At 37.8% G+C, this 14,420-nt stretch overlaps 1 protein-coding gene across 2 annotated transcripts; it reads left to right on the plus strand.

The window, feature by feature from the left end:
* Window positions 1-501: 501 nt before the first annotated feature.
* Window positions 502-10,249, plus strand: slc16a1a (solute carrier family 16 member 1a). Of its 2 annotated transcripts, none has more exons than XM_047346674.1 (5): window positions 502-807; window positions 4,946-5,185; window positions 8,540-8,683; window positions 8,778-9,551; window positions 9,655-10,249. In XM_047346674.1, exons 2-5 carry the CDS (start codon window positions 4,969-4,971, stop codon window positions 9,879-9,881), a joined length of 1,362 nt encoding a protein of 453 aa, XP_047202630.1. In that variant the 5' UTR covers window positions 502-807; window positions 4,946-4,968; the 3' UTR covers window positions 9,882-10,249. The 2 variants fall into 2 exon arrangements, with proteins under 2 accessions (XP_047202630.1, XP_047202629.1); XM_047346673.1 differs by having other exon boundaries at window positions 4,949-5,185.
* Window positions 10,250-14,420: the final 4,171 nt, after the last annotated feature.

Below are 14,420 nucleotides of genomic sequence, written 5' to 3' on the forward strand. Positions count from 1 at the left end.
GACAAAGATTGTTACAGGAATGTAAGAGGTCTGACAGATGTTTGTAAGTACATGCTGTTGTATTATTTGCCTCTACTCAAGCTTTATCCTTTCCCAAACCCTGATATGGAATTATTAATAGCTCCAAAGGGAGACAGGCAGGAAAGTTCAAACAGGATTGACCACTCAAGTGTTCAATAGTCTTTCTTTGGGTGCTTGAAGTAAACAATATCTGTTGTTTATGAAATGAACTCATTTATTTTAGCTGTAACTTCTAATGCTTGTTTGCATATGATTTATAGCTTTGCGAAAAAAAAGTCTGCACCTAAGTAGGGATTCAATGTTCTCTAAAGCAAAGGTGTTTTTTCTTCTCAGACCTTACATACAGTATTATTGTGGTGGATTACTCTGACCTTGTCTTTGAGCTAGGCACATGACAGAGGGGTGGAGAAAGCTTAGTAAAGGGGCATGGCACTAAGTCTCCCACGCCCAATAAGAACAACTGACCCCCTCATCTAGCACTATAGTGTCCAGATCAACACACTGTTTGATCTGGTCACTGAGAGAACTGATTTTTTTATTTTTATTTTACTCACTGGAAATAGAAACTGACGCAGAGGTGCCTCTGGTAACATTTGGTCTGTCATAGTAAATACAGACCCACAGATCCCTTCCAGCTAATCTGTCAAACATATGAAGTGAATCTTGTTTTGTTTTTTATCCATATCAAAATCAACTCAGTCATATACCGTTATGTCTGCTTTGCATTAATGTGCCTTTAAGAGTTATTCTGCAGAGCTCATCTGTATTTCAAAAACTAAAACCAAGGTAAGATACTCGACACAGACACTTTGCACATTCACACTTTGAAAGTAATTACTTGGTTAAATATTTGATTTTAAGCTGGACACCTATGAGGAAGGTTTTGCTTTTCTTCATTGTTATTTGAATGTTTTCGTTGTAGTGTCGTTGAGCTCATGAAAAGGGCTTTCCCCATCTATAATTTTCTGATTCATGAATTTTAATGTTTGATATTAGAACCCTATGGTCAGAGGGCCCAAAGCATGTCTGCAGGAAGAATCAACTTCCTGCAGTCCTACAATAAAATAATTTTAATACAGCAATAAACAACTGGATATTGTTATTTTTCAACTTTGTTTAATAATATTTAGACTAACAATTTTCACCAGTACAACAGGCATCTTGCAAAGCATTTAGGAGTAGGCTCGGTCTCATACATCAAGCAAGAATCCTCTTCTTCTTTGGAGAGGCAGGGATGCTGTTAAGATATGAAGGCTCTGATGGTCAGAATGAGGCAATCAGAAAAATAAAAATGTCCTATGGGAAAACACGTCAAACTGCATTTAATTTAATAGTTTTAGTAAATCCTCTTTTGTGGAATGGATGTAGTGTGCTGGCAACTCATGATTAGTTCACATTACCCCACTTTGAAGAATAAATATCTGAATGTCCCTTTAGAGTTGATAAAACCTTCACAGAGGGAAATAAATGTGAAATTATTTAAATTATCAGTGGAACATTCTCAACTTGTGTGAGCTAACACTGCTTTTTGCTAGTCTGTTTGTTGTCATGTAGCACTCTCAGGCTGTCACTTTCACAGCTTTATTTAGACCTTCACAGAGAGACTAGTGCTTCATGCTTCTGTTGTTTGTCTTATTTCACTCTTCCACCTGGCTTAACTGAATTAACTACACTTCTTAATGAACTGTTTGAGACTTGGACATTGGTCTTCAGTGGAAAATACATACTGTAAAACACAGTCTCTCCTGAAGACAGAGAAGAATTTTCTGAGCAGACAATTGTATTTTGGAGCCAATCTCAAGATGTTTTGTGTAAGCATTTACAAAATACAAACACTCAAACTTTTCCTTTCTTGTGATTTTGCAGTTTTCAAAGAAAGTTGACAGTGGTGAACTGAAATCCAGATCATCCTAAATCTGTTCAAGATGAGAATAAATTCAAATGTTACTCTCCACCATGAACAATTTGACAGTTTTTACGAAGTGGGAGTACCTTTGCATTGTTTGGGGTGTGTCTAGTTTCCACTGAAATCCGAATGGCCACGTAATTAATGAGATGCCCCTTTTTCAAAAAAATAGCATATTTTAGAAATGTGTTCAAAGATTTTTATTAGTAAAGGAGGAATAGTGTTGTATGGTCATAATTTACCTACTGAGAGCCATGTTAAGAAAATAAACTATTAATCACTTTTAGTGTGTTAGAATAAAGAGACGCTTTCCCTAAAGGTTCAGAGAATTATTTATAAGATCTTACCTCATCAAAGTTAAAGTTATGATCCAAATCCAAATATACATCATGTAGCATTTTATTTATAGTGAATAATAGAAAGTATATGATTCAGCATTCACATGCTTTAAACGTTTTATGCTTAAACAGCTGATGTTAAATTTGTCAAAACACAAAATTAAATATCTAGGCTTTTTTTTTTTCACAAAAATGTGATACAATTTGAATGTTTGATATACTTGTTTGCAAGAGGAATGTATTAAAGTATGCAACCATGATCAGAATACATATAGCTGATATTAAAACATCTTAACTAAAAACAACATAATATGGCATACAAACAGAAAGTTAATTATTTAACTCACCGTAAAGCTCCAGTTGACTTCGGCCCATTTCTGTAAAAACAAATGCAGAAAGGTGTATAAATCAAGTGATGTTCGTAGTCTCAAACAAACACAACCTTTTTATGTTAAATAATGTTGGCTTCAAGTAATATATATGCAAATTTCAAAACATTTCCCCAAGTGTATACTACAAGATTCTCAAATTCTACCCATAATGAATGACTAAGAGAGATACGATGAGTTTTTATTTTTATTTCCCACTTATGTATCTGTAGAACAACACAGGAGGCACAATTACAGCTGCACAGCTGCAGCTAAAATCCCAGCTCAATAACAAAAGTTATTTTACACATTAAATATTCACCACTCGCTGCACAAGACCGGCTTATCCAATACGTTTTCAGAGTACTAAACCAATTCATCAACCAAATCAAGTCCTGCTCGCCTGAAAAACATTATATTATCACCCACTTTGGAGCTTAGCCCCGAGCTATGGAGCAGTGTGAATTTAACGTGCATTCATGGTCTGATCAATGTACTCTCTGTGTAGTCCCCTTCTGTGTAAACATTACAGTAAGCTGTTTGACTCTGTAGATAGAATCGTATTCATCACCAAGTGAAACTGTGAGAACAGCAGAGGCTGGGAGTTCAGTGAACTCATGTAGAGAGCAATTCAAAGCAATGGATAACCAGAAACTGTATCCTTAAGCTTAAACTCTTTTATTGTTCCAGGGATGCAATTAATAAAAATAAAAAAATGTGTTAGATTTGTTTAACACATGAACTACCAGCAAAGCAGGGGTGCAGGAAGAACCGGGTCAGGATGAAATACAGCATCCAACCAGAGCACATATCTTATAATGACTGAGGAGCATGTCGCTGTAATTCTTATAAAATAGGAACGTTTTTCTGAATCCAAAATATGTAGCAGCATCTTGTTGGGTCCAAGAAATAGTTCCGATTTTTTTAAGTGAGGTTCTGTAAGGTAAACCAATACCTTCTCCTCTCCTGTAATACACCACATGCCATGAGTCCGTAGAAAATTGAATAAATTCCCTGAAAGCTGAATGGCTAACAGCTAGTCAGACCGACCCGCCATTGTAGCAGATTTTTGCAATTTGAAGGTCAAAATGAAAATTTTAGAATCATCAGGACACAATGCTATGTTAGCAAATAAGACACATTTGCTTATTTTCCATTCACGGTTTTAGCACCGCATGGCTCCTCTCTGCTTGGCCTCACTCTACTCCACATGAAACTTGTTGTGTTTCCATTGACTTATTGATGGCTGGAGTTATGGCATGAAGCCCCACCTCCAGCCGCCAGCATTGTTCGCTGTGCCGCTATTAACCTTTACTACCTTATGATTTGGTGTGAGCCTACCAAACATGAGATAAGTTTCAATACAAACATGCAAAGTAAAATAAACATTCGAGTACATCATGCCCTTCAACAGAAATTGTGAATCAGCTTAACCTACTCCAGCCATTGTTGTCCTGAATATTTTTGTAGTCCACTTGAGTTTTTTTAGCTTTTCCTGGCACTGCAGTATGATGTAAAATCCATGCCTCGTCATCCTCTCCGCTACCTCAACGAACACCTCCTCATGCTGCTGCCATATGGCTGCCCTAGCAGACTGTTCACATTGCATTTAGGCACTGCCTGCGGACCTACTGATGAGCAGGTACCAAGAAAGCCAGTACCAAGCCAGAAAAGCCCGTAACAGACACTGTTGCAAAAACATGTTGAGTGGAATAGAGATTGCCAAAGTAGAGCCCATGAAAAGGTCAAAAGTCTCTTTCGTGGGAGAAATGTGTTGCTGTTTTCTCAGCCTAACAACTTTTATATTACTACCCTAAAATTGTTAGTTGATGTTACAGGCTGTATCAATTAATGTCACTATGAATTCAACTGTGTTACAACTGGCCCAAAAATCTTATTTTGTGACAAATAAATATGCCAATAACATGTTTTACAGTTTGCAAAATTCATTGGGGAAGTCTGCGTGACCAGCTAACCAATATAAAGCCAAACACTTTTTGACAATCATTTAGTAAAGGATTTGTTACAAACTTTTAAACTTATATGATATTTTAAACATTGTTTCACTCAAAATTGCTCAAATAATGAAACAACTACATGAAACTGCTCTAAGTTTCACTTTGATGCCTTCATAGATAAACTGATGTAGATTCAATTCTTCTCACTATTAAGTAGGATTGTCCATAAAAGGAATTATTATCTTTAACATGATGTCCAAACTCCCTCTGTTCCAAGAAAGTATAATAAAAACACATCTTGCATGAACTAATGAAATCATTTTTGTTTTGTTTATTTCCTTTCTCTCCCCTCAGCAGATTTTTGTAATTAAGGAAAAATGCCAGCTGCCATCGGGGGGCCTCAGGGCTACACACCACCTGAGGGTGGCTGGGGATGGCTGGTGGTGATTGGGGCCTTTATCTCCATTGGCTTCTCTTACGCAACCGCCAAGTCTATCACTGTCTTCTTCAAGGAAATCGAAGTGATCTTCAATGTGACCAGCAGCCAGGTGTCATGGATCTCCTCCATCATGTTAGCGGTCACGTACGGTGGAGGTGAACTGCATCACACATCACAGGCTGTTGATAACACTTGACATTTAGCACATCAAGAAAATCGACTGAATCAATTCTTAGCTCTTAGCATGAGTGAGAAAGATTTATTCCTACTGTGTTCAGTTAAAAATCAATCTATTTCTTTCTTTTTTTTTGGTGAAATGAAACCTTTTAGAGAAGTCTCTAATATCAGGACAAAGAGGGCCCTGATTCTCACACTCATACAGCAGACAGAATTAATACATATGTCATTCTGAGAGAGAGAAAAAAACAGTACTGGAGCCCCACTATTGTGGTGTTTTTGTAACACTATCTGTCACTGGAGCAGATGATTAGGTTTTGCTTTGTATAGCCATTGATTGGTTTCCCTTGTCATTTGAGAGTGGAAGACCACCAGGAAGTTTGAGATGAATGAAATGGTGGATGATGTCACAAACGTCTGGACAGTTGGGTGGTGATAAGACTCAATTCATCTACTGAAACAGAGTGGAGTTCAAAGAAGCTTTCGTTGTCCCATATGGTTCTGAAATTAAGTTAAAACACTGCCATGATCACAACTGTAATGTTTTGTACACTGCGCCACTACCAAAAATGAAGATATTTTAGAGAAACAAGAAGCATAAAACCAGACAAAAAAGGAGAATAATTTCTGTAATAGTTTTAGATTTGCATTACAAGCTTTTTGTTTGAGGTGCTGCCATAAAAAATGTCACCATTTAACTCAAATGTTTTGAATTAACCTGTCAGAAGCTTACAAAGTCATGATATCATCTCCTGAGCTTTTCCAAGATTTTTAAAGGTATATGAATCTTCATGTTTGTAAACATTTTAATTTGAAGAAAGTGTTAATTACCATGCCATGTTTATTAGATACTAGAAAGAACTGAAACTCCCCATTCAGTGTAAGACCACGTTACTGTACAATGTGATCATTGTGTTGAAATCCTTAAAGCAATTAGTGTTGCTTAGTGTTTGGCATCCAGTTACCCAACCAAATAGATGTAAACCAACGGTTACTGAGTTGTGGTGTGAGATAATTTACCTTATCACTTTACAGCAGTGTATTTTTACACCTTTTACCCATAAATGTAAATAGATTCAAGCCTTTGTGTGGTTAGATGAAGCAAGGACCTCACATATCTTCATATGTTACAACATCAATTCTATGACAAATGACAACAGGAGCAACCTTAAACTTTTACTCCTACAGTCATGGGATGCTTTGGGTCCACTCATCCCCATGGAGGGAATAGTTTCAAGGCAGATCAGTACCGAGCTGTTCTGAGAGATCACCTTTATCCACTCATGAAGAAACTGTCAACTGTAGGGTGACAATGTTCCCCATGACAGTGTGTGTTTTCAGTGAGTGGTGTGATGAATGTGAAAATACCTAGAATTCTACATACATACATACACACACACACACACACACACATACATACATTATGCTTATCTGAAATAGATACGAAATAGATACGTATAAGGTCCAGGAGGGAAACCCAGACATCCATTTCCTCAGTTACTATCCCCAGCTCAAGGTTGTAGGATGTTAAATGTTTTCTGAGGCCAGAAGGAATATGTAGTCCTACCCGTGGCCTCCTCCTGACTGAAAGTACCTAGAAAACTTCCAAGGGGAGGTGTCCAGAAGTCAAAGTGATCAGATGTCCGAGTTACCACAAGTGAGTCCTTTCAGTGTTGATGAGCAATGGCTCTATTTGAATCTCCCCCAGGTGACAGAGCTCCCAACCTTGTCTGTAAGGCTGAATCCAGCTGCTTGGTTCTAATGTTTTGTTGCTTCGATACTTATCCATATCTCATCACCCTAGGTGAGGGTAGGAACATGGATGGACTAGGAAATTGAGAAGTTTGCTTTTTAGCTCAGTTTGTTCTTCAACATGACAGACCAGAGCAAAGTCCTTATTGCTGCAGATGAGGCCCCAGTACATATTAACATCTCCAACATCATCTTGCGTCATTCTTGATCAAGATACCAAGATACTTGACCTCCTCCGTTTAAGGCAGAGAGTCACCCTGATTCAAAGAGCGTAATCCACCTTTTTTTGGTTAAGAATTAACTTCTATCATATCTCACCCTATTTGGTATTACACCAATCTCTACATGAACAGGTGTCAGTCAATCAATTTTCTATACCCATTTAATCCTTGCAGAGTTACAGAGGGCTGGTGCCTTATTCCAGAGGTCAGTAGGTGAGAGGTTGCTGGGTACATCGAATATAGGTCGCTAGTCTATATCAGATGTAAACATACACATCAACATTGAAACTTTGTATTGTATTATATCTAAGAATAAGTTGGTGAAATGCTTTTAGTGCTTTGAGCAGATGACACCTTAGTCTGTTCAAGTCTGTATATTCATCAGGTAATTCTCAGCACGTCGACAGGAGAAATTCAGTAACGACGCACTGTTGCGTATCTCAATTAATTAATTTTTGATTCATCACATTTATAATATTCTACACTGGTTTGTATCCAACCTTTATACCCTAACCAACCCTTCCTGCAAAGTGGAAGGAAGGAACTTATTGTTTGCGTGGGGATGGCCTGCATTACAATTTAAGAACCCTTTGTCTTGCACCGTGCTGGCAAATGAGTTTGGACAACCTCTAAACAAAAACTGTCAGTTTCCATTTAGCTTCATTAGGGACTGCAGGGATTTGGCAGGGAGGCAGAAGTGTCTTCCATGTGGATCCTCGTACTCATTTAGGCTTATTGTTCTAAGTGGTAGATGGAGATGGTGTTTTGCTATACAAACTCTGCATGCAGTTTAGTCATTTCTCTGCAAGTCATAGAAATGCTCATAAATGTTTCTTTTGAACTTAGTATGCATTTTGAGAAGCTGATTCCCACTTTTCTCATTAAGCCAGTCTTTCAGTAAAAAGTGTGCAAGGTGCCAAAAATGCCAGAAGGGCACAAAATATTTCTTTTATTTTAACTGTCTTGTGCAGATCAGAAATCTCTCTCACCGCCATACACACACTTCTAAGACACACACTCTAATACCCCCACCAACTTGTCTGAAGAGTTTAAAAGTTTAAGAGTTTTAAAATAAATCAAAGTCAATTAAAAATTAATACATACTGTTATTTTGTATGAATAGCAGAATCAAATAAATTGCTTCAATGCAGTGTTTGTAGTTTTTCTGATAAATCACGTTACCAACAACATGAAAACACGTCTACTGCAGTGCAGTACTAACACAAATGATTGAGGAAGCTGCCATCCCATTACTGTGGCACTAGAGCCCCCTAATGGATGAATGTAGAATGTACATATGGTCTGAGTCTCAAAACCCAGTGACTTTAACTATTTGTGTATATTTTATGATATTCTTAGGTCCTATCAGCAGCATACTGATGAACAAATATGGGGGTCGTCCTGTCATGATGGTTGGAGGACTCCTGTCTGGAACTGGGTTTGTTGCTGCTTCTTTCTGCAACTCAGTTGAAGCTCTGTACTTTTGCGTTGGTGTACTGGGAGGTTTGTATTTTTTTTTTTTATTTCTATATTTTCAAATTTGGTCTAGAGGTAATCAAGTGTTCACACACACTTAAATGTTTCATACGTTTTTTAGGTTTGGGATTGTCCTTTAACCTCAACCCAGCCCTCACTATGATTGGAAAATACTTCTTCAAGAGACGACCTATAGCTAATGGGATTGCCATGGCTGGCAGCCCTGTCTTTCTCTCTACCCTGGCTCCTCTTAACACCTGGCTCTATGACCAGTTTGGTTGGAGAGGAAGTTTTTTGATCTTGGGCAGCCTGCTTCTCAATTGCTGTGTGGCTGGTTCCCTCATGCGACCAATAGGACCTAAACCTAAACCTGCAGAAAAGACCACTGAGAGGAAGAGTGTATTGCATACAATTAACAGCTTCCTGGATTTCACTTTGTTCAAGCATCGGGGATTTTTACTCTACATTATGGGCAATGTTGTCATGTTGTTTGGTCTATTTGCACCACTGGTGTTTCTTTCCAATTATGCAAAGAGTAAAGAAATCCCTAAAGAGAAGGCAGCGTTTCTCCTCTCTGTGTTGGCTTTTGTTGACATGGTTGCGCGGCCCTCAATGGGCATTGTGGCCAACACTAAGTGGGTCCGACCCAGGATACAGTACTTCTTTGCAGCTTCTGTCTTGTATAATGGTGTGTGTCATGTTCTTGCTCCAATATCAGTCGACTACAAAGGCTTTGTTATTTATGCCATCTTCTTTGGATTTGCCTTTGGCTGGCTGAGCTCAGTGCTGTTCGAGACCTTGATGGATCTGGTTGGAGCACAGCGCTTTTCAAGTGCTGTTGGGCTGGTCACTGTTATGGAGTGTGCCCCTGTTTTGTTAGGGCCCCCATTGCTTGGTGAGTACACGTTCCACAAAAAAATATAGTTTTCATTTCTGTAAAATTTCTTCAACAATGTGCCATACAACAAAATAAAATATAGCTTGTTTTGTCTTTACAGGAAAGTTTAAAGACATCTACAATGATTACAAGTACACGTACCAGGGCTGTGGGATTGTTCTTATCGTCTCCAGTTTCTTCCTGTTTGTAGGCATGGGAATTAACTATCGACTGCTGGATAAGGAGAAAAAAGAGGAGGAGAGGAAGGCCAGGGTGGGGGTTAGACAACTAAATCCCAACTCTGCCAAAGAGGGTGGTGAGGTTAGGACCAGTGAGGACCCTGTCTAGGGCTTAATTACATGCCTGCTTACATTTTATAATGCAATCTAATGTTATGAGAAGTGTTTGTTCCTTTGTGAAATACTTCACAACATGTATCTGGTTCACTATATGCTGTATTTGAACAGTGTCAGTGAAATCACAGATACGCTTTTGAATATTTACTCATTTATTAAAGGCCTTTAAGCTATAATAAAAATTGAACATAAAATACCTCTTATATGCAGAGAGACCGGTATTCACATATGCTTGTTCTATAATGTTAGGTGATATGTAATATGGCTTTTATCTTTAGTCAGGGATTATTAGTAACCTGTTACTTAAGTATATATAAATGCATGTTATGTTTTATTATATACCAAGGCTACAGCAGAGCATTATATTTCAAAAGAGATGTTTTTGAGTGAATCTCACAGTCCATTATTTTTTTAAACTGCTTGCTGTTTTCCTGTATATATGGGAGTTGTGTTAGAGAGACGAATAAAGAGCAATTTCGAAAAAACGTTCACTTCATTTACTGTGTCTCATAACCCATGGCCATTAAGACATTCTCATTACTGATGTGTTAAGTCATATTTACTCAAAAAGAACATATGATGCAAGAATATTATGCATCTATAGTAATAAAGATATATAGTTTATGTACTCTTAGAGTGCGTGTGTCATACTTCTAGCTTAAAACATTAAAGTAAGAGTATCCACTTTTGGTCCTGTGACACAGAGGGATTCAGTGTCTTTCAAAAGTATTCATACTCCCTCATTAAAACAAAAAACTTACATTTTATTAAATGTTTATGTGACAGACCAATGCAAAGGACTGAAGAATTGTAAGGAAAATACATCCGTTAAAATCCTCAAAACAATCACAAGGTACAGGTCCTTCTCAAAATATTAGCATATTGTGATAAAGTTCATTATTTTCCATAATGTCATGATGAAAATTTAACATTCATATATTTTAGATTCATTGCACACTAACTGAAATATTTCAGGTCTTTTATTGTCTTAATACGGATGATTGTGGCATACAGCTCATGAAAACCAAAAATTCCTATCTCACAAAATTAGCATATTTCATCCGACCAAAAAAAGAAAAGTGTTTTTAATACAAAAAACGTCAACCTTCAAATAATCATGTACAGTTATGCACTCAATACTTGGTCGGGAATCCTTTGGCAGAAATGACTGCTTCAATGCGGCGTGGCATGGAGGCAATCAGCCTGTGGCACTGCTGAGGTCTTATGGAGGCCCAGGACGCTTTAGCTCATCCAGAGTGTTGGGTCTTGAGTCTCTCAACGTTCTCTTCACAATATCTCACAGATTCTCTATGGGGTTCAGGTCAGGAGAGTTGGCAGGCCAATTGAGCACAGTGATACCATGGTCAGTAAACCATTTACCAGTGGTTTTGGCACTGTGAGTAGGTGCCGGGTCGTGCTGAAAAATGAAATCTTCCTCTCCATAAAGCTTTTCAGCAGATGGAAGCATGAAGTGCTCCAAAATCTCCTGATAGCTAGCTGCATTGACCCTGCCCTTGATAAAACACAGTGGACCAACACCAGCAGCTGACACGGCACCCCAGACCATCACTGACTGTGGGTACTTGACACTGGACTTCTGGCATTTTGGCATTTCCTTCTCCCCAGTCTTCCTCCAGACTCTGGCACCTTGATTTCCGAATGACATGCAGAATTTGCTTTCATCCGAAAAAAATACTTTGGACCACTGAGCAACAGTCCAGTGCTGCTTCTCTGTAGCCCAGGTCGGGCGCTTCTGCCGCTGTTTCTGGTTCAAAAGTGGCTTGACCTGGGGAATGTGGCACCTGTAGCCCATTTCCTGCACACGCCTGTGCACGGTGGCTCTGGATGTTTCTACTCCAGACTCAGTCCACTGCTTCCGCAGGTCCCCCAAGGTCTGGAATCGGCCCTTCTCCACAATCTTCCTCAGGGTCCGGTCACCTCTTCTCGTTGTGCAGCGTTTTCTGCCACACTTTTTCCTTCCCACAGACTTCCCACTGAGGTGCCTTGATACAGCACTCTGGGAACAGCCTATTCGTTCAGAAATTTCTTTCTGTGTCTTACCCTCTTGCTTGAGGGTGTCAATAGTGGCCTTCTGGACAGCAGTCAGGTCGGCAGTCTTACCCATGATTGGGGTTTTGAGTGATGAACCAGGCTGGGAGTTTTAAAGGCCTCAGGAATCTTTTGCAGGTGTTTAGAGTTAACTTGTTGATTCAGATGATTAGGTTCATAGCTCGTTTAGAGACCCTTTTAATTATATGCTAATTTTGTGAGATAAGAATTTTGGGTTTTCATGAGCTGTATGCCAAAATCATTCGCATTAAGGCCATAAAAGACCTGAAATATTTCAGTTAGTGTGCAATGAATCTAACATATATGAATGTTAAATTTTCATCATTACATTATGGAAAATAATGAACTTTATCACAATATGCTAATATTTTGAGGAGGACCTGTAGTCCTCTGAACTGATGAGTCATTGAAGAACACCTGTCACACCTTTGGTCCTCCAGCCCCGCGGTCCCTAGAGGTGGAAAAAGGAAGCAGCAGGCACGGAGACAACCAAACTCTGATAGTCATGTTTGTGGGTTGAGAAGGACTCAAGTGCAGAGACAGACTGTGTAACTTCGTTTAACAGAGTACTTTAATAATGAAATAAGGAGAACATGGGGGAACTTGAGAGCAGATAATCAAATAAAGGCAGAGAAATTGGGACAGTAAATGGCAGTGCAATGGAAGAATCTAGCAATGCAGGTGAGTTAATAAGGGGATTAGGAACAGCTGTGGAAGAGGGGGATCAGGCAGACTATGGGAAGATCAATAACAAACAGAGGGCACTAAACTGGATGCAAAGAAAATGACAGAAAAAGCCCAACACTGATCTAAGGCAAATAAACTAGGATGCAGGACAGAACACAAGACATAAAGTAATAAACTAAACACAAAGAAATGTACTAATATGGAAAGAACTAAATAACATAAATAAACAACAAGGAAATGATGAACAGTAAAAAAAAAAAAAAAAAAAACCAAAAACTAGAGCAGAAACACTTGAACACAACACAAGTAGAAATTTAAAAAGTGATTTAGGTCTGGATTTGACAGGGCACTCACAAAAATGAATATGTTTTGATCTAAAGTATTACACTGTAGATCTATTTCTACAATTATGTTCATGTTGTTCTCAAGTTTTATGTAGCTTCAAAACAGTTGCTGATAAAAAGGATGGTGTTTTAGGGTGATGAGCTATTTTAGTTTTACTGTTCTGCCTGTAGACCAAAAACACTTTTTTTGATTGCAGTTTTCCCTTAATGGGTTGTGACTCATAAGCCTTGAGGGAACAAACTGCAAACAGGAGTTCTCATGGCTTTTTATCAACCATTTCCTTCTTCTTGCCACAATCCAATGAAGGCCATAATAACTCCAGAGTTATTATGGCCCTCTTGGCTGCTTGGCTCTTTGGTTGCTTCTGTCTGTTGTCTTTCTTGGTTTTCTTGATAATAATTTTTCTTGTTCTTTAATATCCATCTGAGGCCTTCACAGAACAGCTGGATTTATACTGAGATTAAATGTGGGCTCTATTTACAAATTCTGTACCTTCTGAAAACAGTTGATAATCATGAAATATAATTAAGAATCATATAAAAAGTATTAGAGTAAAAGATATTATATCCATCATCATTAGATAGTCTATCCATCTATCCATTGTTTATACTTTTATTTTCAGCATTTCCATTGCATTTTGGGTTTATTTGAAGTTATTTTTTTGTGTGGGCCCAAATATACATGTGTTTCAATAGAGAGAGACACTGGTCGCATTAGTATGTATGTATGTTTCTTAAATTTCATTGTATGTATGTATACATACGTATACATATATACATATATATATATATATATATATATGTATATATGTATACATATATGTATATATATATATATATATATATATATGTATACATATATATATATATATATATATATGTATATATGTATACATACGTATACATATATATATATATATATATATATATATATGTATATATGTATACATACGTATACATATATACATATATACAGGTCCTTCTCAAAATATTAGCATATTGTGATAAAGTTCATTATTTTCCATAATGTCATGATGAAAATTTAACATTTATATATTTTAGATTCATTGCACACTAACTGAAATATTTCAGGTCTTTTATTGTCTTAATATGGATGATTTTGGCATACAGCTCATGAAAACCCAAAATTCCTATCTCACAAAATTAGCATATCATTAAAAGGGTCTCTAAACGAGCTATGAACCTAATCATCTGAATCAACAAGTTAACTCTAAACACCTGCAAAAGATTCCTGAGGCCTTTAAAACTCCCAGCCTGGTTCATCACTCAAAACCCCAGACAGCAGTCTGCCAACCTGACTGCTGTCCAGAAGGCCACTATTGACACCCTCAAGCAAGAGGGTAAGACACAGAAAGACATTTCTGAACGAATAGGCTGTTCCCAGAGTGCTGTATCAAGGCACCTCAGTG

The sequence above is a fragment of the Girardinichthys multiradiatus genome, chromosome 20 (assembly GCF_021462225.1).
Source record: "Girardinichthys multiradiatus isolate DD_20200921_A chromosome 20, DD_fGirMul_XY1, whole genome shotgun sequence".
NCBI classification, from domain to species: Eukaryota; Metazoa; Chordata; class Actinopteri; order Cyprinodontiformes; family Goodeidae; genus Girardinichthys; species Girardinichthys multiradiatus.